At 39.2% G+C, this 25693-nt stretch overlaps 1 protein-coding gene across 2 annotated transcripts in view; it reads right to left on the bottom strand.

Annotated features, from left to right (window-relative positions):
• ELMO1 (engulfment and cell motility 1) overlaps positions 1-25693 on the bottom strand; it is a 301790-nt gene that overhangs the window by 192337 nt on the left and 83760 nt on the right. For both annotated transcript variants that reach the window (XM_054273352.1, XM_054273353.1), the window contains 3 exons: positions 24805-24974; positions 13998-14033; positions 5760-5859 (listed from right to left, as the gene is read on the bottom strand). In XM_054273352.1, coding sequence (XP_054129327.1) covers positions 5760-5859; positions 13998-14033; positions 24805-24974 — 306 coding nt within the window. The remainder of the gene's footprint in view (positions 1-5759; positions 5860-13997; positions 14034-24804; positions 24975-25693) is intronic.

The raw sequence follows: 25693 nt of genomic DNA on the forward strand, positions 1-25693 counted from the left end.
GTGACCACAGTTACTTGCTCTCTGCAGCAAAGCAACAGACTGCAGTGGCCCTGTCTCAAGTCTGATATGTTCCTTCCAGAAAATTTCACACATCTCTTCAGTATTCCTGCTATAAGCCACTACTGTAATCATAACTATTGTTTCAAATTCTGGATGCTTGCTGAGACCTAAGAATTGTTTCCTTTTAGGAAGAACAAAGGCCTGCCCTGTGCTTAGAAAAGCTGTCCAGCTGCCTGTAAAACTCACATTAAAATGTTGACACGTTGACAATGGTATTGTTCTGCACTTGTGACATCTTAAGTAGTACTGAAGGAGCAAAACACCCAGCTTTGGCTGGAGACAAGAAAGAAAGAAAGAGGGACAGATTTTTCTTTTTCTAATCTATTACAGCACTGTTGCTTTTTTTGCTGTTTGCTCTGCTGCTTGGCTTGCATTACCACAGCAGGAACATCCTACACCAAATGAAACTCAATTCAGAGAATATACATTTACTTTACTTTCTGTAAACAGCCAAGCCACAAATGCATAGAAAACAGGAGGAGAGAGGAACTCGATTAGCCTTTTTCTATTTTGGACTCTCAGCATCTTCTCCCAGCAAGTCCTGAGCCAAATAATATTTACAATAGTATACCAAGCACAGTGTGCTTTTTAGAGCAGCAATCTGTGTGTCCAAAGCACTGTGCTACCCCACCTCTGTTGGTGGCAATCCAGATGTGTTTTGATGCATTGCAGCCAGAGCTGCCAACTCTGCACTGCTCACACATTAAACCAAGTGCCCCTGGATGCCTCAGTTTTCAGGCATCCACGGATTGCTTGTGCAGGAGGAAAACCATGTGTGCAGACTGTGTCCCAAATTGCCAGATTTCTGTCACCTCTTTAGGAGCCCTGACATTTATGAATTATTCTTGGTGCAGCAGCTCCTTCGGGAGGCAGTTAATGCTTCACTGGGATATAACATTTTCACACCAGGGACCTGCAGAAATGTAACAGTATAAATAACTGGAACCTTCATCTAGGAAAGGCTGCCTTAGCCTCATTTATTCTCCTAACCTTGGACCATAACATCTTTTAATCATCAACACAAACACAAGGTATAACGTTGTCTTGTGTGTTTAAAAAGATGTATCACGCTGAATATAGATGCAAAACATCTGCTGGGTAACTTGCATGTCAAGCTGTGTGTATTCATAACCACCTTGCTGAAGCATGAAGTCTGGCCAGAAATAATAGGCTTGTCTGCCTTGAAAAATAAGTCATGTAAGTTCCAGGGAGAACAAAACTGCATTAAAACAAAATTCTAGTCCCACACTTGAAGTTCTGGGTGTGTAAAAAAAAAAAAAGAGGGCCTTCTTGAGAAGAAACAGGAATCAAAAGGAGTTCAAATTTGTGCTATTTGCTGTTTTCTGTTTATTAAGCACCACACAGAGAGAGGGCTTTCAACATCCAAAAATAATCCTGCATTCATTTATCAAAAAATCCAATTATTAAAATAATGCAAGCTCAGCAAAATACTACATCTTTTTCAGAAAGAAGCAACTTGTTTGCTTTGCACTTCCATGTGAAAACCTGTCACATGGGTGTGTGTCATTAAGGATAATATTATTTCTTCAGCAAAATACCTGTAACCTTGAAATCTGCATATATAACCACATACAAAAGAAGAGTCTGGGTGCTTAACTTCCTTTCAATTTCAAGGGAAATTGGAAATCAAACCGTGAATTTACACATTCATGCTCCTTTGAAATAGGAGCTAAATATGTAAACTGAGAGTAGATGAAAAACCTATAGCAAACTGAACTACATCATCTGAGTTCTCCTCCTGGTTCAGCATCACTTAAGGCAAAAGAGAGAATTCAAAAGTTAAAAAAAAAGTTGTTATATAGTAGTACTACTACTTATTATTATTACTATTACTATTATTATTATTATTACTGCTACTATTTAAAAGCTGCACCAGAAAAAGAACACATAGGGGGAAAACAGTGAAAGAAATAGATCTGATTTTCATTATGCATGTTCATTAGTTATTTGCCTGCACTATCCTGTTCTCAAAAATGTACAGAAAAATCTGTCCAAGTTGTAGTCTCTGTTAAGATTTAGTGCATAGTAAAATTTTAAATGGTGCATATAATTTTAAAGTAAGGAACTAGAGCTGCACTTTACAGAAAAAACAACTGACAGTTGTGACATACCGAAATACTTCTCTGGCTTCCACCCTGTTTTCTGCACAATATATTTTAGAAGGTAGAGTAAACAATTTGTCAACATGAAGGTTCTGCATCATACACTTACGAATCAGCAATTATGTATGTAATTTTTAAAGATTTTTTAAAAATATCTTAAACAATACTACAAACTTCATTACTTCTCTTGTAGGAACTAAAGATGGATGTACCAAATTTGTGTAGTGCATTTTTGTCATGGTTTAGGAATGATATTTCCCTGTTTAGTGCCCCCACTGAACACCCCAAACAATGTGTCACTCGCTCACTCCCCTTTATTTCCTGTGGCCGGCCTGAGGAGAATTGGAGGCACTGAAGGTAAACATCATGGGTTGAGATAAGAACAATTTACTGGAAACAGCAATGGAGCAAGAAAAAGAACAGTAACAGCAATACTACCAATAACAGAGGGCATGAGAGAGACGAATGCTTCACCCGTGAATGCTCACAACGTGGAAAGCGAGAATACCTGATCCACTGCCATGCCACCCTGACCCAGAAGGAACCCCTTCCCCTGTCCCCAGAAAATTATTTGAGGTGGTATAGAATAAACTCTGTGTCCTAGCCATGCCAACTTCTGGATACTGCAAAATTTAACCCTGTCCTGGCCAGAACCAGGACAACTTTGATAACCAATCATCGCAACGTTTTCTAAGAATTTGGAATCCAAATCTTTTAGGCAGCTATGGAATCTGGAAATGAGCTATATATCATCCTAAGCAAGAAAAAGGTCTTGTGAGAACTTTATATATCATAAGGAAGCTTTTCCAAATGATGCTATTTTTCCTTAAAATAGGGAACAAAGTACTCCTTGAAAGCAACAATCTTGCTTGCTGCACTTGGAATAGCAGCCTTTAGGTCCCAAAGGATGGGAGACAGTCTGCATCCAACACCAAGCACCTATTCATTAGAATCAGCCAGGGGTTCCCTTTGAGGTCTCCTTCTGCTTCAGTATATTTTTAATTTTAAAAACTACTCCAGAAAAAAATCAGACTAATTCAACCCCATTCAAGTTTAGCCTTCATTTAGCATGAAGGACAGCTTCAAAAGGCAGAAGCACTTGATTGCAAGTTTCCCCTCAGCAGAAACTTATCCACTCCCTTATCCATCCTGTCAGTCACTTCAGCAAGCCCATCAAGGGCCTCAAGTGGCCTGTCAAAAGCCAATGTCAGAGAAGCTAGTGAGGACGAAGTTGTAGATTGCTGCCACAGAAGTGAGACATGGTCCAAAGGTGCTCTTCTAGGTTTGCCCTGTGCCCACACTGCACCTCTGAGGGCTCTGCCTTTCTGGGTTCCGACTGCATGCAGATCAGAACGCTCCTGAGCCTCTTTCCTCAACCTCTGTCATTCTCTGTCCCTCTGTTTCTCTTCTCTCTGTTATCTAATGAGAAGTCTGAACAGAGAGAAATGAGAGGTGAGAAACCTTGCCCCAGGAAGAGAAGAAGAAGAGAAGAAAACCTGTTTCCCAGAGAGGGATTAAAAGAACTTTTGCTTTCATGCTAGAACAGCTCATCCTTAAAACAGCACCCCATAAGTTGCCATGGCCCATGAAAGCAGCTGTGGGAAAGCTGTAAAGCATGGGAGGGACTTTCACTCTGCAAACAGATTTCCCTTTCCCAGGTGGCTGATTTGCTGTGACATTGAAGCCACAGGAAAACTGTTTCTTGTGGAGAAGTCTCTGCAGCATAGCAACAGAGACTCCCCTCCCTAAGAGAACTGAAGGAAGACTATTCTAGAGGTGGTAAACTGATTGAAAGTCCCAGATTTTGTCTCTTTACGTTGCCAGTGGGAAATAAAAGAGGGTGTGAGGGGAGGAGAAGTGTTCTGAAGGCCTTGTTCTGATTCTTATTATTCTTTCTTTTAGTTCTGTTAATAAAGATTTTTTATGCCCTTTAAATCTTTGAGCCTGCTTTGCTCTACTGCTAATTCTTATCTGACAGCAGAAAATGAGTAAATAATTCTAGTAGGTGCACTGGCATCTGGCCAGCATTAGACCCACTACATTCCCCTGTCATTCTCCTTGGTCCCTTTCTTGCTCCATAGTTTCACTTCTGGTTTTTCCTGCCAGTTTTGGTTTATATAGGTACTTTGTGGAAATGCTTTTGTTTGTTTTGTTTTTGTTGTCTTTTTTTTTTTTTTAATTGGGTCATTATCCAGGGAAACCTATAGAAGTGCTTGACAGAAGAGATGAGCCATTAAGAAGGGGAACATAACAATTTCTTCTATTGTTACAATACAGTCCGCAGGACAAAAGTTCGACAAAGACATTTGTTTTGAGCCAATAACAAAGTAAATGCTCTAAACTAACTTTAGAAAGTTTCTTCATATGCTCCATAGGAGGCTCCCCTAGAAAGCAAGGCATTCTGGACTTTGTGTCTCCTGCAGTCAGTTAAAAGCAGTTGTAGAATTTTCTTTGCCGTTAGAAGGTAACAACAATTGTCATCACAACCTACCTGGACTGTGAAATTGGAAAAGAAATTTAAAAACCAGACCAAAACTCAGATCAGTAACACTATTATTTTTCTTATGACCAAAACTGAGGTTTAGTATCTAAAGTATTCAATACTTCTTTTCCTAGTTGATCCTTCTTTCACTTTCGGCAACAAAAGCAAATTTCTGCTTTCCTTTGATGGTAGCAATGTTTTAACAAAATTTAAAGCCCTTGCTCTGACACACTCTACTAAAATGAAGGTTTCTTTGCCACAGGTTATATTCATTTAATTACTGCTTCTGATATTATTTTAGTGCAGAGACTGATATCTTTTGAACCTGCTCAAAAACACTTTGGGTTATGATAAATTCAATCAGGTTTGAAAATTCTTTGTTAAGAAGAATTATGTGGTTTTGGGGTTTTTCTTCCGCAGTAAATGAAAAGTGTTGAATCAGTAACAAAAACTTTTTCTGAAGTCTTGTAAATGTCTGTACCTAAAGAGCACTACCATGTTTCTGCTGCTTTTGTGCATCTCTGTCATGTAAGTAAAGAAAGATACATTGCAAATCATGAACAGATCTTTTTTAAAACCACATACCTCAACTACAAGATTCAGAGGGGCAAAGTTCAGCTTGATTAACTCAGATATCATCCTAATTTCAAATTGTAAACTAACTCATTTCTCTTCTTCCAATGCCCCAGAGGGAACATTTCAGTGCTGGGCTTTTTTTGCTAGAAATATGGCATTACTAATTTTAGTTTACATTGTATCAAAATACTAATTTTTTGCTTTAACTGTATTTTATCTGCACAGGGAGGTCACAATGTAATTGAATAAGCAATTTATCATATAATAAGCCTAATACTGTGTTGATTCCAATTCACTCCAACTGATTTCCACAGAAGTTGAACCAGATTCTGCAGTACAAACATTTATAGTTTGAAACAGCACTTTAATCCCATTTTCATGTACTTTTTTTGGCCAACGACCTAAATAATGTATCTGGGGAAAAAAACAAAGAAGGAAAAAAAGAAACAAACCCAAATCACAACTCACCTCAAATATTTAAACCGATATAGAACAGATAGCATTGATTCCAAATTTACCTTTTTAATGAATGCCACAGAGAATGTATCCCACGATACAATCCCATGATCCATCAGCTCAACAAATGCAGTCAGTGTAAAGGACAACATATCTCCAAAGCTGCAAGAGACAGGAGTCATGACACATTTACCAGTAATGCAGCAGGGCAACGACCGAGGGAATAAAGCAGCAGGAAGCTTTCAGAAAGGCAGGAAAATGAAGCCAATTATGGACTAAGAGGTAGCAGAAGAGCAAGAGAGGCCGTGCTATAGGTAGTCTCCTACACCATTTAGCATGGATAACAAGAATAGTCTACTGGAGGAAAGCAGTTGTAAGAGAAGAAGTAATCTCTAGGAGAACACTGCATGCAATGCTCAAAAAAAAAAAAAAAAATCAGTCCAAATTAAACTTCTCTCATAAATTCAGAGATTTAGATCTAACAGAGGAAAGACGTGAACTTTTTCCTTAGCACTTATGAAATCCTCCTAATTGAAGGCCATGTAGAGGTGTCGCATTTTGGTACCTCTGCATCAAGCAAATTGGTGGGAAGTTACAGCATTGTTTATTCCTTCTCTTACAATGAAGCAAATATATTTTAAAAATGCACCAGAAGAGATTATATATTTTGAACAGTTTTCTAACAGTCAATGCCTTGATTTCTTTCTTTAAACCTGGAGATGCATCCCTTTTACTCTATCTATGAGCAACCAAATTGCAAAGTGTGCAGTTCAAATTATTTAGGTTTTGCAGGCCACTACCCTGCATTTTACACCTGTAAATTTGAAATTCAACACATCTTTGAATGAACTCAAGTAAATTCAAAACGAGTTTAAGCTCATCAGGGATAATATGACTAGATGCATGGGAACTTTTCATGTTAAACCACAATTTTTAAAGATTAGCTTCATTTCTATACATATTCAGGGCACTAAACAGTCAGCAGCCACAAGGATTTCAGTGAAGCCCATCCATGAAGTAACTACTCAGTACAAACAGAAGTGCAGAGATGCTGAAAGGGAATTACCTTCCAGGGCATGTCAAACTGCCTGCAAGGTACTCTGCCAGTAAACTATTAAAAATCAAAATTATACAATCAAACAGTATGAAAAGTCCCAGTGATTTTAATACAGCAGCTTACACCTAATAAAAAGAATTAAAAAAACCTCTGTCAGATTGAAACTGCAAAACTGGGCATATTGAAAACCTGAGTCCAATAGTAGAGCCATAGTTAATCAATGTAATTAATTGGTGTTCTTTGATCTGTGGTTTATCCGACTGTCCTGCATGAACCCAACACAAAAAAGGGAACATCCACTCAGATGGAAGACATTTACAGCAGTACAGAGGAATAAGGCAGACAAATCAGCTCCAATGAAGCAATTCCTGTAGCTGGATTTGGTTTAATCAGCCACTTACGGATATCTGATGGCAAAATGCAGCCTTTAATGGCCTCTTCATTTAAGAAAGGACATTTTGCCAAAACTCTTGAGATTCCCTCCACCAAAAATACCCCTGCCATTCCTGAGTGGCATTTTGTGAGTAAAGCCCAAAAAACACCAAAACACTTTCCCTTCAGTAAATACAGGTATGCACAGTGGCTCTGATTACTTAGAACAAAATGGAAAACCTACACCAAAGAGCAAACAAGAAAAATTATGTCTCTAAAAATCCACTGTAACCTGACAGGGAATACTTTCTTCAGAAAAAAAATGGTCTAGAAGTTCTGGGTTTAGTTTTGAGGGGCAGAGGATGCTCTGTTGCCTTTTCTTCTTGTCGTGGCTGGTTTGTTTGTTTGGGGTTTCTTTAATATTGCAAATCATTCAAGAAACACATTAGATTTAAAATGTCACCATTAGCATTCCAAATAACCAAGGATTTCATATTAGGATGACAGTAAGACTCTGAAGGAAATTTAATCAGCTCTGGTCCTGTCACATTCCCCAATTAATTCCTTTTGTATAATATAGTTATTTATGAACCCACAAATAAAACAGCAACCCCAGGAAAGGCTTTCTTCTAAAAGCTTGTAGCAAATCCTAATGCATTTTCATGACACAATACTTCTACTAATACAGGGAATACTAATATTATAAATATTAATATTATTATTATTAATTAAAACTAAATAAGTTTCAAATATTTAATTTAAAAGGTAGGCCATATAGGTTGAAAAGTAGACAAAAATCTCTCCCAGTGTTAAACTAAGCACATATCTGGCAAAGATAAATTTTCTCATCAATTGTTTCAAAATTTTGTCAGTTAACCTGTATTTAGTATATGAATGCTCTTCAATAAACAAATAGTGCATGAAAACTAATCCCCATCAAGAAAAGGTAAAGTTTAGAGGGCTTACTTAAACTGCATTAAACTTGGGCATGGATATTCATCTTCAGAACAGCAGTGGCTGGAGTGTAAAGGGGTCAAATTAACCTGGATTCACCAGTCTCATTAGGTCTTTTCATCAAAACTATTGATCAATCCTACCAGATTAATACTGATTAATCCATGCTCTTCCACAGCTCTGGGGAATAAACTGGGCTAATGGAGCTGACAATTCTGGTTTGAATGTACAAACCTAGTTTTAGCGGAACTGACAGTGATACAACCATTTGGGATCCAGAAGGTGAAAGCTCTTTTCAACTTAAGATGTTCAGACACCTCATCAGATGTCACTCCGGTGACTCTGCTTCGAATAATTAATGACAGAAGAAGTGCAACACTGGGACTAATCAAGCAGCAAGAAATACTTCAGCTCTATTATTATGCAGCACCACACATAGACACTGTGTCCTTCTAAAATATATGGCTGTACGCATGCACCTGCCCACGCACGGATACACCAAGTGCCATTGCAAAAGTCAAAAGCCAGGCTTAAGGGATAAGCATTAGGAGCAGCACAGCTAAAGATGAAAGCAATCTGCAGGGTAACTAGGGCAAGATAAGGATTAAAGCATCTGCAGGGGGAGGGGAAGGGTGTTGATTCATTGTTAAGTGGTTAAACACAAGCAGATAGGTAGAAATAGACTTTCAAGTAATTCGCTTCCAAACACACACACACAGACACACTCACACTATTAAGAGCAGCAGACAGAGGCTAGAAATTTCAAGGTAATCAAAGCTGGTTTATAAAATTAGCAATCTTTAAAAAAAAAGGTAGGAGCTGTTTAACTCAAGGCCTCTGTAAGGGTTTTGATCATACAAAAAGTCCAAAAAATAATGGGGCCTCTTTCTTCATAAAATAATTTTAGAATAATCCATAGCACAAGGCACAACAGTTCTGTAACTATCAAACCCTTACTGCTCTGGCTAAATTACCTAATAGTTTGAGGACAATTCCTAATGAAGATGCTTTCTAATGCAGCAAGAGGGGAAAAATGATCAGAAAGATGCACTGTGTAATTGCAATTTCATATCTCATTAACGCTGACATCTTAATAACCTTTGCTCTCAGGCAAGCTACTTCTACAAGCCCTCCCGAATACTGCTCTGGCTCTTGGATGCCTTACACTGGGACAAGATGAAATTTCACTGTTCTTTACTGACTCTCCTCTTCTAACCCCCATTGTGAGAGCTGGACATGCAGCACCCACAGCAGGTCCTGGCAAAAGCCTGCTAGGCAGCAGAAAGCTGAGGTTTGCAATGCCATCAGCTGTCCCAGCATGAGCCATTCCAGTGGATGGCCATGCTCTAATACAGCCTGTGGGTCCTCAACCTCTCTGACAAACCTGCCTGAAGATGAGGGCAGCAGCTGCTTTCTGCATCTCTAGGCTTTAGAGAAATGCCAGATCAAACCTGTTAATTTAAATTCCTAAGAATTCTCTATATTCTTACCTTAGGAAACTGTGAAGGAAAAAAACCAAACCCAAACCATTCCACACATTCTGATACTAGTTTTTTTTTCCTGAAAATAAAAATGATAGGAATGTGCCTGTGATCCTGATTACCACACCTGTCTCTCACATGCCTTCCTAGTATCATTTCTACAGGCTAAACCATCTTTTTATCCTGTGTGCTTATTTTGAAAGATGCCTAGAGCAACTTGGATTATCAAAATAAATTAATGGCAATTTTGCACCTAAATCCTCCAGATGTTTTTAAAAAAGAAATTTTAAAAATCTCAGTCCATGTTTTACACACATAACAAAATGGACATTTTATCACTGTTACGGAGGGAAAAATACTTGGCTGCTCAAATGATTATGCAAATCAAAATAATTAGCCAGGCTCAACTGTCATCAGGTAACAAACAAAGGAATACAAGCTTTTACCAAGCTCATGTTTTATATGAAAAGTACCTTTGTGTAGTGGAATCTGGAAATTAATTGCTGCTTCTCTGTTGCAACCAGCAACAGAGCCACCAGCCCACCGGGACTAGAAGCCAAAGAATGCACACCTTTACACAAACCACTTTCATGGGAAAAACAGAACCAAAGCTGAGCTCTAATTTTGCAAGGGAAAGCAGCAAAGAAACAATTTAATTGGACAGGAGGTAACAGGAGAGTAGCAGCCTACCACTAAATGTAGGAGTGGTTAACTAAGTCCCTTATCTGGGCTCGCAGCCCAATACTGGGCAGCTGAAAGCCCTGACATCACTGAGGTCAACATCAAAGAGTAAGAACAGCTTTTTAAATTGGAGCTGTCAAGGATAAATGGCCATGAATAAATTTAAACAGGGGAACAGAATATATCTAATCATCAGAAGACAAGAGCTCTGGAAAAGCCATGGGGGCCAGAATCTAACTAAGTCTAAAACGTAGACTGATGATGTAGCAGGATGCTTTGCCAGCACAGTGTGAACTTTATATTGCTCCTCTTCACTGCTTCGACACTGCCCTCTTTCTTCAAGCAACCTTTCCAAGGGCAAAACTAAGCCACTGCAAAATCAAAGCAGGAGCAATTCACACCTACTTGGTACTTAGTACAGATGAAAATGATGGAACAATCTGTGTAGTAGCTGCCCCTATTTTTCTAGATGATTACAGAAAATACACTTAACTGCTACAGAGCAACTGACACAGATTTTTGCCTTTTTCATTGTGCTGGCTAAGCACTACCGAAATATTTCTTTGTGGTACAGTTTCACTGCATCATTAAAAGGGGTCAGCCTTACTGATTTCAAATCCCTTGCATTCCAAGAAAAAGAAATAGCTTTGTAACACTAGTATCAGGGTTTCACTATGTCTGAAAATTAATTTTCATTAAAGAAAAACAAGGTGTGAATTTTAAACATAACTGTAAATATTCTTGAATAAATCCAAGTATAGATACTCTTACTATGGAGTATGACTAAATCCACTTAAAGGTACATTAAGCATGGGAAACTGGCCCAGAGGAACTATTACACACTGAAGATGTGATTAGAATTACCTTTTTTTCCTTCTTCCCCATTTTTTAAATTCCTGGTTTTGTTCATTTCATGGCAATTTCCTTGAACAGACTACTCTTCCTAAAAGTTCAGGCATCACTATGCTGGAAAAACACCACTACAATCAGTTTGGTTTGACTACAATTTAGCACTGCAATGCAGAAGTCAATTAATAGAGATGTTTCATGGTATTTTTAAAAATTTATTATGTCATCCTGTACATCCGAAGTAACTTTTTTTTTTTTTAATTAGCACTTGGTTCCTTTAAGTATCTTTAGTCAAGAAGACAGGAAGTGGATGCTGAGAAATGTTTTTGTTTAGTTCATGATATCAAGCTCTGTGGGGTATTTTATTGTTCTCATTTCAGTAGATCTTTTCCCACGAATACATGGGGGAAAAATAGTCAGGATGTTGGATAACTGCACTCATGGAACACTACTGTAAGCACTTTACCTTCAAAACATATGAGCAAGTCAGCTTCCAGAACTATTGGTTTCACATCCTCAACAATGGCTCGGTATCTTTTTCAGTACAAGTCCCAAATTCAATAATTTGTGTTACTTAATTGTATTATCTTACATACTAATGCTGGAAATCAAAATATTAATCTTGAGAAAATCAAAATATTAATATCTGAGTACCTCCATGCAAACTGAATTTCCCATTGGCAGGATTTAACTCCCAAAGTTAGAATAAACTTTAGTCACACACATTCTTTACTACTGTATTAACTGATGTGATACATCTACATTGACCAATAAGGATCCTCTTAAGAATCTTAGTAAGGATCAAGTGGGTAAAACCTTGTCCTCATGAGTAAACAAAGCTAAACTGCATAAAAAAATTATTCAGGTCATCAGTCAGATCAGGTCCTAAAACAAGGATGTAATGTAACTGTAAGTCAGCGTTTCAGTACTGTCCTGAGGACTAACTTGATCCATAGAAGTCTACAGTGTAATAGAATTTGGAAACAGAGGTGCTGAAAGACTATAACTATCCTTCCACAAAGAACTATTTTCACAGCAGTGAGAAAATGCCAACTAAAAGGACAGGAGATACCTTGTCTCAGCAGAAGTGATCACAGAATCACAGAATTTTTAGGGTTGGAAGGTATTTCTGAAAATCATCTGGTCCAACCTGCCAAGGCAGGGCCACCTGGAGCAGGTTACTCAGGAACTCATCCAGGTAGGTTTGGAATGTCTCCTGAGAGGGAGACTCCATGAACTCCCTGGGCAGCCTGTTCAGTGTTCTGCTGCCCTCAATGTAAAGTTCTTCATCATGTTGAGGTGAACTTCTTGTGTTCTAGCTCACAGCCACTGCTTCTTGTCCCGTTGCTGGGATCCATGGGAAAGAGTCTGGCACCATCCTCTTGGCACCTGCCTTTGAGATATTTATCTGCATTCATGAGATCCCCTATCAGTCTTCTCCACACTAAACAGGCCCAGCTCCTGCAGTCTCTCCCCTTAAGAGAGATGTTCCAGAGCCCTAATTATCTTCTCAGCCCTCCAGTGGACCTGTCCCAGGAGCTTCATGCCTTTCTGGTACTGAGGGGGGCAGAGCTGGACACAGCACTGCAGATGTGGCTGCACTAGAGCAGAGCAGAGGGGGAGGACCTGCTCCCTCGACCTGCTGGCCTCAGTCTCCTCAGGATATCATTGGCCCTCCTGGCCCCAAGGGCACAGCCAGCTGCTCATGGTAAACTTGTCATCATCCTCCAGGACTCCCAAATCCTTCTCTCCAGAGCTGCTCTCTGCTTGGTCAGTCCCCAACATCTACTGGTGCTTGGGGTTACTCCTCCTCAGGTGCAGGACCATACACTTCACTTACTTGAACCTCATTAGATTTCTCTCTACCCAATTGTCCAGCCTTTCACAATCCTGCTAAAAGGCAGCAGAGCCTACAGGTCATGCTGCCAAGAATTCCATAAGCTTCATGGCACTTTAACAATTTTCCTCATAATCTAAACTTTTCTATTATGAAACAAGTTACTTTGTATTAGGTTAAGAAACTGAACTTAGCAGAAGGATTTAAATTTCCTGCCAAATTTATTCTTACTATATAATTTATTTATTAGGCAATGATTTAAAAATAAATGTTTCAGAACTTGGTTTACAGCAGATTTGTGAAAGTATGATTTAGCACAGGTTTGGATGGGGAGCTGCATTTCTTCCATGAAAAATCACATCAAGCTCTCAGAATGACAGACATATGCTTAATTCATTATTCTCGTGCTTCCTTGGGTTTTAGCTATACTTGACATGTCAAATTTGCAAACCAGTCAAGATATTATAACATCTCTTGGGATTCAAATTTATCAAAGCCTGTGCTTAACTCTGAGCAAACAGAAGCCTTCTGTTCAAAATCATCAGGGAAACAGCCAGGGAAATTCTGATATGATGCCACTTACAATTTTACAGCTTTCTTTTATACAGCTATCTGCAACAACTAGCATTACCTGGGATCAGCAAATAAAGACAATGTCATTGTCCCATTGTCTGGGACAATGACCTTATTTTTCATCTCACTAACATTGACCATTAAAATTGCCAACTATCAATCACATAAGCCAATGAAATTCAAGAGGGGAATTGGGAAAGTTGGGGAAATTATTTTTTTGCTGAGATTAGAAAAGAAAAGAAAAGCTTTACTTCAGAAACAGTTAAAGCCCCTGCTGAAGTCACAGAAATAAAGCACTCATTCCATAGGCAAAGCAATGAAAATGCTTCATCAGAAAATTTTAACAGGCATCAAAGAGCAGAAAACAGAGAAGATTGAAGACTTGCTGATGCATATGCACAGTTGTATTTACATATAAAGATTAGCACAAGGGCCTGAACTCAGTCATGCAAAAGAAGAGGTAGTATGCAAGGTGATGATCTAATCAAGTTCTTACCAGGGCTTCATTATCTTCTGCAATTTCTGATATCGTCTGCAAAATTAAAACTTGCAGGTGAGGAAAAACACTTTAAAGCATCTGTACTCTATTTAATGCACACAACCCCCCATACCTGAGCCATAAAATTTGCAGACATGCATACAACAACAGGCAGTAAATTACTAACAATTTGCTGTGAACAGAAGCAGTTTAGTAACTGGTAATGAACACTCCAAATAAATTTCAAATATTTGTTCAGAATACTTGTGTTAACTTCTGTTGGGGAAAAAAAACATATCTAGACATTCTCATTTAGTAAAACATTTGCGTAAAAAGCCTTTGATACAAAAGAATAAAGGTTTACACATTAAGCATCTTCTATACTGTTTTAACAACATGTAACCGATCGCCCAGAGAACTCTTTTATTTAATTATAGTTTCCACCACTAATACTGATGTCAGAGTCAGCATTGCTGAAAGGTGTGTAGCTAGGATAGTAAATGGTAAAAATGCCACAAAAGATAGATACTCTCTTTTTAAAACACCACTTCAACATATAAAAAATAACAGAGCTAGAAAGAAATAAAAAAAAAAACAAAAAAAACCAAAAAACAATCCATTCCTTACTTAACCATTTCTTGTGCCTCCTAAATCTAATTCACAGTTTTATTTCAGAGGCTTAACTGCAGTTCCATACTGAGCAGACTAGTGTTAAAAAGGAAAAAAAAGAGGCTCCTCTTTCCTTTCTGCACCTTCTCCCCAGGTGCACTTTTCCCTCAGCAAGCTGCACAGCAGTGCCATTCAGCTCAGAAGAGCTCTAGGACTACAAGCTCTCCAATCACTCATTCAATTCTCTAATTCTCTCCCAGAATGCAGCTACAGTTTTGTAGGGTTTTTTCCCTTTTGGTAAAGCAGTAATTCCTCCCAGCTTTTCAAGAGGAACCAGTCTCAACGAGGGCAGCTTTTGGGCTGGCTTGTGTGAATGTCAGTGGAGAAACCACAGGAGCAGTGGTTTGAAGTCCTCTGCCAGCTGTGAGCTGCAATACTCATGCCTGAAGATAGTGCTGCCACAGTTTACCCTGTATCCAAACACAGACTGGGCTACAGCCTAACTCAAATCAGAGAAGTGACAAGATTTTCTCCTTGGATTTCATGCCCCTTGCTTCTTTTATGATACAACATCTATCTGTGTAGCCAGTAATAATGAGTAAACAAAAAACATCCTGATGATCACACAGCATTAACAAGCGGGGGAAAATACCCTCAACATGCTTTTATGAGCAGTAAAATTCAAAACAGTTTCCATAGTAGGAGATCCAAACTTCAGCAGAACGTCACTCCTGTGCTTCTGCAAACTAAGTGCTTCCATGCTGTGTCAGATTCTGCTAAACCACCAAGAACAATTGCCACAACAAATGGCTTTTGTCATCTCCCAAATGTGCATGGACCCATGCAACTTTCTGCAGCATGTCAGCCAAACTTCATGCCACTCTTCCCAGGCCAGTTTTTAAAATAGCTGCTTTCTTCCAGGTGCTGACTTTGGCTAAGCAGCAAAAAACCTTGAAATTAGGGCTCTGTTTTTCTGATAGAGAAAGAAGTGTGGTGTTTGCAAACTGGTAGCACTTCAAAGGACAGATTCTGTTTTGCCAGAGATTTCTCACAACAGGCTCTAATCATGGCATTTTCTCCATGACTGAGACAGGGATTGCAGAACAAACATCTGAGTCCTAAAACAAAACATTTAGACTCTCTTAGCATTTGCAGAACTCTTATCCATCCTGAGTTAATCAGCAATCAGTTAACCTGAGGTCAAAAAGTATGCAAAGTAAAAGAAAATATAAATTTAGGAAAATGTGCAGAAATAATTGAATTATATAAGACATTTCTGGTGAAGCAATACAAAGAGAAAATTTTGACTGCAGAGGAAAGATAGCCATTGTATTAAACCAAACAATTTTCACTGATTTTTCTTGCTTTGATGTGACTAGAGCAGCAATCCATCTAGGACATCAAATGTTGCAGCAACACATGATTATAGATTGACTTTTACCACTGAAGATGTGGATGGAGGCTGTTCTCTAAAGCAACACATGCTGCTTTCATCTATCATCAAACCAAAACATAACAGAGAAGGAACTGGCATGAGCAGGAGTTCCTCTCATATTTACCCACAGACCATGCAAAAGTCACCAAGGAGAAGCCAAGCTGATTCTCCCAGCAAGTCAGCCTGGAAAGAAACTAAGTACAGTCTGCCACCTCCATCAGCTTTCCTCTTTCTATATATACATAACTTTTTTTCTCCAGAGGGCTGACTCTGTGGTAGCAACCAAACATCTCTGCAGAGCCCTTCTTGGTGAGTTACCAAGGTAGGGTCAAAACTGCTGAAAGCCTGACTGATCTAGACACTGTAATTAGCTCAATACTTATATTTATCTTTTTTTACTTTGTTTTTTCTTTTTTGTTTCCTAAAGAAAGCATCCCTCAATTGCACTTGCACAGATGGAAACAAAACCACAGCCAAAAAGCAAATGTTATAAGGGCAAATTAAATAGCAATTGTGAAAGGATGGGATTCTATAGTGGTGAAAGACAAACCCAGCGATTTTTACACAGGCAGGAAATTCAAAATAGATGTCAACTTAATGCAAAATAACATGAAAGGCAAGTTACCAGGTTAGACATTTCTCTACTGTAATATATTTCCTGTCTGGCCTCAAAGGAACTTTGTGATGCACTTCCAAATGAATCTCAAGGAGCAGCAGTGAGTTCTCTTAGGACTTTCTCAAGCAAACAGACTTACTGCCTTCTCAAATACTGCAGGTTACACCTTGAACAGCTTCCAGCAGAGACCAGCTTAGCAGGGACCTGACTAGATCAACACCTATCTGTTCATGTGCCAAAACTGCTGTACAAAGACTAAAGATACCCCAAATCTAAACCCCAGCTGGAGCAACACACAGTGCACAGGAAGGGCTTGTTTGAACTGGGGGAAAAAACTAAAATGTCCCATTATGGAAGCCAGTGTGGAGCCACTGTAGTTAATGATACCAAGACCTAAAGCAGTCACACTACTTCAGCACAGCAATTGTTTCAGATCCTGCACTGTTTGAACATGAGCAGAATTGTGTAAGAGTACCACTGAGGATAAAAGTTTTTAATGCCGTATGGCCCCAGACAGGGCCACTGCTACCAAGGGTGGAAGATGTTCACAAAAACTTCCTCCTCTACAGAAACACTGATGAGATGATGGATGAATGACCTGCCAACCACATTAAAGCACCATTTGGCTATTGCTCTTCAGGCAAACACAAGGATAATGCACATTCTAGATAATAAGCAGTGTAAAGAAAAATCCAAGAGTACAAATTTCTGGCTTCTCTTTGTAACAGGTGTGGCTATCACAAGCATATGACATCTGGGAACACTTTGACCCGGAATAATCTACAAAATTATTATTACTATTAAGTTACACAGCAGCCTTCAGACTCATCACAGCCACAACGTCCCACAGCTATACATAGTCCAACAGACAAAAGCATCCTGGAAAGTTGCGGAAGTGGAAATTTTAAGCTTCTCCCCTTATTTTTCTTGGTTTTTCATATACTACAGTTTTGTCTGGAGTGAACAAAAACTAAAAAAAATAGTTTTGCCCACCTTCATACTCTGAAGAATATTTGGAAATATAAATCTACTGCTGGAGTGACTCTTCTTAACATTTTACAAAAGAGGTTACCAAACAAGACCCAGTAAAACAGTTTCCTCTCCTCATCCCTCTTCCTGTCAACAGGGTGTTGACATCACCATTTAAAAGAGGTTGTTTAAATTCTAATATTCCCAAATACAGGCAAAGGAAAAAAAAAATCAAGCCTGGAGAAATAGCACTTAGGATGAAGGAACCAGCAACTCTCCCTCTCTTCCCTCCAAAATGTGATCTTTGACAGTTCCACCTTCAGATGACCTTGAGACTGGCTCAGTTGGTTAAAGCACAATGTTAATAACACAGAGGCAGTGGGTTCAATTCCTGTAGGGCCATTCACTCCAGAGTTGGACTCAATGATCCTTCTGGGTCCCTTCCAAGTGAGACGATTCTGTGATTTTATCTAAAGCCCACAGTGTGTGCTTTGCATATGTAAAAGATGTAAGAAAAACTGTACTTGTGTGTGCTGAGAGGGAGGGTGTAATCCAAGCCTGAAGACTGATGGGGAAACAAACCCAAAATAGAAAAAGCAGGAGAAAAGTAAACCAACAAAAAAAGCCACTCCAGAAAAAAATCCTACTCCACCTTCTTTCTTTATGGAAACTGCACTGAAAGACAGAGCTGCAGCCCTTTCTCATTCTCCTGCCAATACCATCTCCACAGTGGTATAGTAGGATTACCTGATTTTATACACTTTTTTGGATTTCTGCCTCATAGACAATAGTCACCCTCTCCCGACATTACAGAAGCACTAAGAAATGAAGATTACGTTAAAACCCCTGTTGGATAAGAATTGATTTTGGCAGCAACGTCAGATTAAGTAATCTATGCTTCCAGGTGAAGCTTCACAGGAATAGTTGAGCCTGTTTAAAACCCTGTGCTGTCAAAAATACAAATTAATTTCCTCCCTCCATTGGCTGACTGAGTTTTCGATGTTTAGCAAATTGAATTGCATCACTGAGAAGTCAAATAAGCATTGGAGCTGAACAAGAGAGGGAGCAGGTACTCCACAGCCAAGAAGGGTGGAAAAGGACTACTTTATATAGTGGCAAAAACCTACTAGCTTATTATTGTTCGTATTTTCTGAAAATTCATTTTCCATTTATCTAGCAAGTTGGGCTTTCACAACTGTTTTCTGGGGCAATGCTGTGAGCTCAATCAGGGAACTAAACTGGGTTAAGGAATATTATATTGAAAGTAGCTTCTACTGTCACTTTTCATAACCTACACCAGTTTTCCAGTCCAGCTTGCTAGAAACAGTAGTGGTGTAACTCTCCAGATGAAGCAGGACAGGAGCAAGTTACTGTGAGCAAGGGCAGCTTAAGCGTTTTGACAGCACTGCTGAAATTCTCATCAGACTGGGATGGAAAAAACCACCAGCAGGTATTTGAGCAACTGTCCCAAAAAGTGTGCTAAAGTCGGAATAACTCCAAACCAATCTGTCTTCAGTTTTCCACTGGGCTGGTATACAGTATTATCTCTGTAAGACAAGCCAAGAGCTAGAATTTCACTGAACAATGCAATTTGTCCTTAAAGCATGCACAATTGATCTCTCAGAGACTTCCAGCTGTACAGCAGCCAACCCTGCAACTGCATGTGCTCAACAGAAGGCTCTTCTTAGTCAAGACACAAAACCCATACAAATATACATTTATTTAGAAGCTTACGTGAACTTGATCTAGCTGCATTTATTGTTTCCAATAGGAAGATGGCAGAATTTAACAACTAAAATTAAATCAAGGTGCTTTTTTCTCCTATCTGCATATTAAGCAATTAAAACACTCTTACAATTAAAACTGTCTGCTAACCAGGCTATCTGCTACCTTGCCTTAGCAGCATCAACTAGCATGTTCCTGTGCCATGGCTGTATGACAATAAAGCTGCTCAGCAATGAAGCAGAGGTCTGGAGAACAATCTTCTCAACAGCAGCATAAACAATTCTGTTCTGGTTACTGTCAAGACAGCTAGGCTTAGCATAGTGTGTGGTTTTTTTTGGGTTTTTTTTGGCAGAAACTGTGTGTTATTCCAGCCAAACGGCAAGTCATAGAGATCAGAATAATGCCAATTTAAAAAATGCTGAAAATTCTGCATAGACCTTCATCCTTTCCCTCCCATGAGATCACCCTTATTATTATTAATAGCATTAACAAAAATAAATATAGATTCCTTTTATAAACTCTTTGGTGTTTCAGTATTTACGTGTGTGAATTAAGTTTTCTTTTTCTTGCTTTATAAGGCATTATGAAGATTTTTTTTTCCTTCTAAGGAAGGCTGAGAGTTTGTTCCAGTCACACAACTATTCTGATACATCAAGTAAAAAAACACCAGGACTTTAACAGTCTTCTGCTACATCAGAAGGGCTGTCTGTACAGACATGATTTTCTGAAATACAAGTTCTAGGCTCAACTACAGAATACAGATCTGAATGAGAGAACTATGTTATCACAGCTGGGGTAGCAAGAAGACATGACTCCTCCTTCCACCTTGATTCCTGAACATATTTTTTATCAGTCATTAGGATACCTGGGACTCAGCAGCATTGCTCATTTTCTGCCCCATTTTAGGGCATTGCATTCTGAGGGGGAGTGGAAGCAGCACACCCATGCACTTCCCCTTCAGACTGTCTGTACACCCAAGCAGATGGACTGCACAGTCAGCTCCTCTTAACCAGGCATGGACTGGCTTCTGAACATAAAGTTTAGCATTAGGAGTGCTGTGGAAATCACCTTCTGAAAACTCTCAGAAAAGAAAAATAGCTGCCTGCACACATCCACCCCACTCTTTGGTGATACAAACGTACAGTCTGAGAAATGATTGGACATAATGGATAATTATAGAATAGAATCAGCATTTCTTGTTTTTCATGACTTGTCTTGAAGTCTTTTCTATAATTTATAGGTCACCCAAACTATAAAAACAAACATAAAACTACCTTTTTTCCCCCCTTTTTCAGTTAATAAGACTCATAGCAGTGCTGTGGAAGCAAGAATGAGCCTGAAGGAAAAACAAGATAAGCCATCTCAATCAACAAGATCAAGATACATGTGGACAGTTTCTGAGACATTGCATCTCTGCTGATATAAATATATTCATATTGACAAGATGCACTCTCAGATTCACTAGGGCCCACGCACACTACCACCAACCCCTCCAGCTTTGTGCTTGCACACACCATCCCCACAGCTCTCTATTCTCTAACACACTCTAATTTTCTTCAATATTCAGGAATATAACTTATGGAAAACTAACTAGGAAACTCTGCGATTTCTTGTTGGCTTTTTATACTACCACTTCATTTCATCACCTGCGAAATGAAACAGAAGTAACTAGCAATCCAGGGATTTACTTTCTCTTAATCTGATCACTGTACTTTAATACTCATCAGCTTCACTGAAATAATGACTAAGTAGCACAATAAACAAAGCCAACTATAAATAAAATATAGGCCTCTTCCTCAGTGAAAATTATATAAAAACATAGAGTCTTGTTTTCCAGAGGCTACCCAGTAAAACTTAATTACACACTCAAGTTATAACTTAAGAGCTGCCTCTAACATGAAATCCGTGTGCAAAGAAAACCTCAGAGCAACTTTGCACGGAGCACGATGGCACTTCTAAGGAGCACTGCCTGGCCCCTCGGGGAAAATAGAGAATAAAGCTTGAATTAACAAAATTCATCGACTTCTAGCCCAGCTGCAGCACACCGTGAACAGAGGCGCCACTCAGCCTGGCCTTACAGATGTAGGGCTGTTCCCAGCTGCATCAGCCCAGGGCAGCTGGCACAGCTCACAGAGGGGATCCCTGCAGAACACCAGCAGCCACCATCCCATAGGGTATGTCCCATTCCTGCTCTCCCAGAGTCCCAGTGCCAGTCCCCAGGGTGAAATACAAGAGCAGAGACAGCCACCATCCTCACAGTTTCACTGCTCTCAGGTCGTGGCTCAGTGGCACACCTAGGGTCTATTGCCACAAAAAAGGGCCTTTTCTGCATCCACTCATGACCAGTTCCTCTCTTGTTTCTTCAAGTCCCTAACTGAGCAGAAAACTAATTTTAGAGAGTTAGTTTTCTAACAGAATCATGTACTTTGCAAGAAGTTAACAGGCTGGATTGGCTTTGTGAGGCACACAGACACTGGAACCAACTCCTGGAACCAGCTCCTGGGAAAAAAAAGCAGGACTGGGTTAAAGAACAGGGGTTAACACACAAGAAATGGGAGGAGGCAGGGAGCTGGGCCATCTTTTAGCAGCACTAAGACATTAGATTTGTCTCATCTGTATGGGTGACTCATAGCACCATTCAAACAAGGCTGGCTCTACAGGAACTGCACCAAAGTGGCCAAGATAACTCCATAGTGAAGATATACCCTAAATTCATCTTTATAAAATATGTTGTCTTCTAAACATGGGCTATGAAAGAAGTTTCTGCCCCACCCCGAAATTCCTGGCTCCTCATTCCTCCTCTAATACCTGCCCCCTGCCCTTTTATAATGCCAGTGTAATCATCTGTGTAGTTTCACCTATGGGCACTGAGAGAGCAGTGTAGGTTCATCTATGGACACAGAGAAAAGTTTTATGTTCTGAAGCATTTTGGTGACCTTGTCAGCTGCACAGCCCACGAGGCAATGTTGCTGAGGGTGCTGAGCCCAGGTTGGGAGCAATGGCAAGGAGGCCTTCAATTTGATTTATCTGTTCAGTGAGCATCTTGTGTGAGACCTCTTACTAGCAGTAGTGCAGAGTCGAAGCAAAAACAAGAACAGACCATAAGAGGACAACTGACTGATTCCAGCTGCCTTTCTTTGACAGCCTAGGGTGCTGAATGAAAAAAAAAGTTTCTTTTCTTTCCTTTGAGGAAGTAGTTTGTCTGTTTGCTTAGTGTGCTGACACAGCAGCGAGTGGCAGACCCTGATGTGAGGGAGCAGATTCAGTAGCTTGAAGTGAGATGAGAAAGGAAAGCAGAAGCACCATGGTAGGCTCAGGCTGCTGTGCCTCTGTATGTTTGCTCCTTTCATCAAATCCCCAGTTCTGTTAAATATGCACTCATCAGCCAGTGATGTACAGTACAAAAGCAGAAGGGAATGTACAGCATAGCACAGATGTCCCTGCTTTACCACTCCCTTTGCAAAACCAGACTTGGAAAAACCTCACCTGCTCACACCCTCAGGAGCTGAAGAATGTCTAGGCTGCTAACATGAAAGACTGCAGGGAGTACTAAGAGCTCATCAACACGTGAAGCTGCTGGAAACTCTTACAGGCTGAGTCTTTGTGCAATGCCCAAACTCAAGAGTATTTCTCCCCACAGACAGAAATGCTGATAAATACATTAGACAGGTAGATCGATCAATGCATGTTTGATGACACATTACATCAGCTAAAAAGAAAAAAAAACATTAAATCCCTCAAAATGCAGACACTTACAAAAATAAAATAATAAAAAAGAAAAAGGCAGTAAACTCTGCTCATATGTCCAGTTTACAAGCCTGCTGTGTGGTTTGAAAACTTATGCCGTCGGTCAGGACTTATTACAGGGTATAATTTGCTAGACAGTTCTTTCAACAGCAGCGTTGCCTTTAGTAGTTTCCCTCCCAAACAGTTATTTGTAATCCAGACCAGTCTGCTACAGTTTGGGTCATCCCACAGTTACAAAATAACAGTGTAAACGCATCTGAAGGGTGAGGAGGGCACTCTTGCTTTAGTCTTAGTGCAGCTAAAAGGAAAGATTATAAAAAATATTAATGTTCCCTGTCTGTTCCAACAGAAAATAAAATGCTTTCATTTAAATACCTTTTGCAGTGGAGTAAGTTAAACAATTAGACCTAAATAACATCACCACAAAATAAACCACAAGGGTAATGACTGTTAATTTTCCTGTGTTCTGATCTTCAGAGGCATATGTGAGCCTGTCCATTTAGAATACCTTTCATTAATACAGCAACTGCATACATGGGTTTATATTGACTTAAACTTGTCTTTGCTTTTAAACTTAATTTGGTCCATAAACAACAAGTACCACATGAATAAAATACAAGCTGAAAAATTTGGTAACTAGAAGCATTTAAAGTGGCATAACATGCGATGTGTGCCACAGATCAAATCACTCTAAAAAATAAAAACTATAACCAAAAAATGCTGAAGATTAAACCACAAACTTTTTGAAATCTAGTATATAGCTGTAGTTAGACAATAAGGATTCAGAGTTCCATAAGCCATTAACCACACAATGGGCAGAAATCCAGGAGAGATTGTTTTTATGCTGCCCAATCTATGGACTACTGGATTCTATAAAGTAGTTAATTTTTCTGTAGTGTATCTTGTACGAGACCCTCAGAGACCATTTGTGTTCCAATTCAAAGACCACTTACTACTTTTGCTTTACTTCCTAATACTATTTACCTCCTTGAAGCCAATGGACACAAGCACATTTGTGAGGGGATTTGAACTGATTTCAGTTTTCTTTCTCTCAGGAGATGGTGTGGGTATTGTTGACTTCTTCCTGCATAGTAGAACTTGACACTGAGTGCAAACCTCTTACTTGAAATCAAATTCTTACTGCTTAATAATTTTATAGTGCAACAATCCAGTTGATACTTTTCTGCTGCACACTCCACATTAAGCCAACAGACACTTACTCAGGACATTGGTGCTGAATTTCACCAATGATGAAATTTGGTAAGAATGAGTGTATTTTTAGAGGTCAGCTTTCATTTTTACGTCAAAAAATCCCATTCAAAATCAAAACAATAAAAAATGGAAATAAAGAATTTTTTTAATTTGGGTTTTACCACACATGTTCTCAGTAACATGAAATTTAAAACACAGTTTTTAAGTGATATCACTTTAATATCAGCCTTTAAATATACTTTCAATGGCATATTGAAATTCCAGTGAATAGAGAAGAAACTAGGACCCCAGTCTCCCCAAACTTTATGGCATAGGTCACACATGTAACTTCCTACTTTGCTCATCCCCAGTCCTGACCAGCCCATTGTTAGGAGAAATTTAAAAAAACAGTACCTCGTTGATAATTAATATACTATCCCAGAAGTCTAGACCTCTCGAGATATTTAATTGATCAACTCAGAGAGCATGAAACCCACATGGAAGGAATGCCAGAGTTTAAGCAGAATACTCACTCTGTGCCACTTTCAACCATCTGCGTTAGGAGGGAAATGCCATCCAGGTTTATAAATTCTTGGGCAAACGTAACATCCCGTGAGTAGTTGGCTAAGTCTTTCAGTGCTTCTAACTTTGCATCCATACTAGAAGACTGGATCCTCTCATGGAGCTGCTGTGCATTTTGAGCCTATGAGAGAAACAAAACAAACAAAACAGTTTTTGTTACAACGAAAATCATGAGTAAAATATCAGTATAAGCAGGAACAATGGCCATGTTTAATAGTAATGATATTTAACTTCCACGCTCAGAAAAGATTAAGTAGCTCAAATACAAATTACTTTTGTAAAAGTGTATTACTTGTGTATTACTCCATTATTACCTATAATTGTTTGGATTTTGCAGAATCATTAGCTGAGCAATGGGTAGATGTCCCATTGTCTCAGGCAAAATGTGAGCATTACAAATAACAGCCTTTGGCTTGAAGAACTTATGTGTCACATCAATAAAGAAGAAATGAAAATAAAACAAACTGCATCAGACAATCTCAGTAAAATAATAGTGGCACTTCTTTTCCTGTCAATGCTTACTCAGGTTACACACTTCTCATCACCTTTGGCAGCAAAGACCACATACTGTCCTAACCATGTTACATCAAGAGAGACCAACTCCAGACCTTCTGCTCCTTCCTCCCCCTCTTCTTATGTTCTCAGTCACTTCAAACACTCATATACCCTTTTAACAAGGAGTGCAGAATAATTACTTCCCCCATAACACTATGATATTATCTGTCATATATCTTTTTGCGTGTTCAATATCCTCGTGTTATGCTATTCTGGCCATTAATGTTTCAAATAGAGGACGACTTGGTGAAATTCAAAATGGACACTGATGATAAAAAGGTAAAG

This window comes from Melozone crissalis, unplaced genomic scaffold, assembly GCF_028551555.1.
Source record: "Melozone crissalis strain CALT ecotype California unplaced genomic scaffold, PUWL_Pcris_2 ptg000016l_1, whole genome shotgun sequence".
Lineage (NCBI taxonomy): Eukaryota > Metazoa > Chordata > Aves > Passeriformes > Passerellidae > Melozone > Melozone crissalis.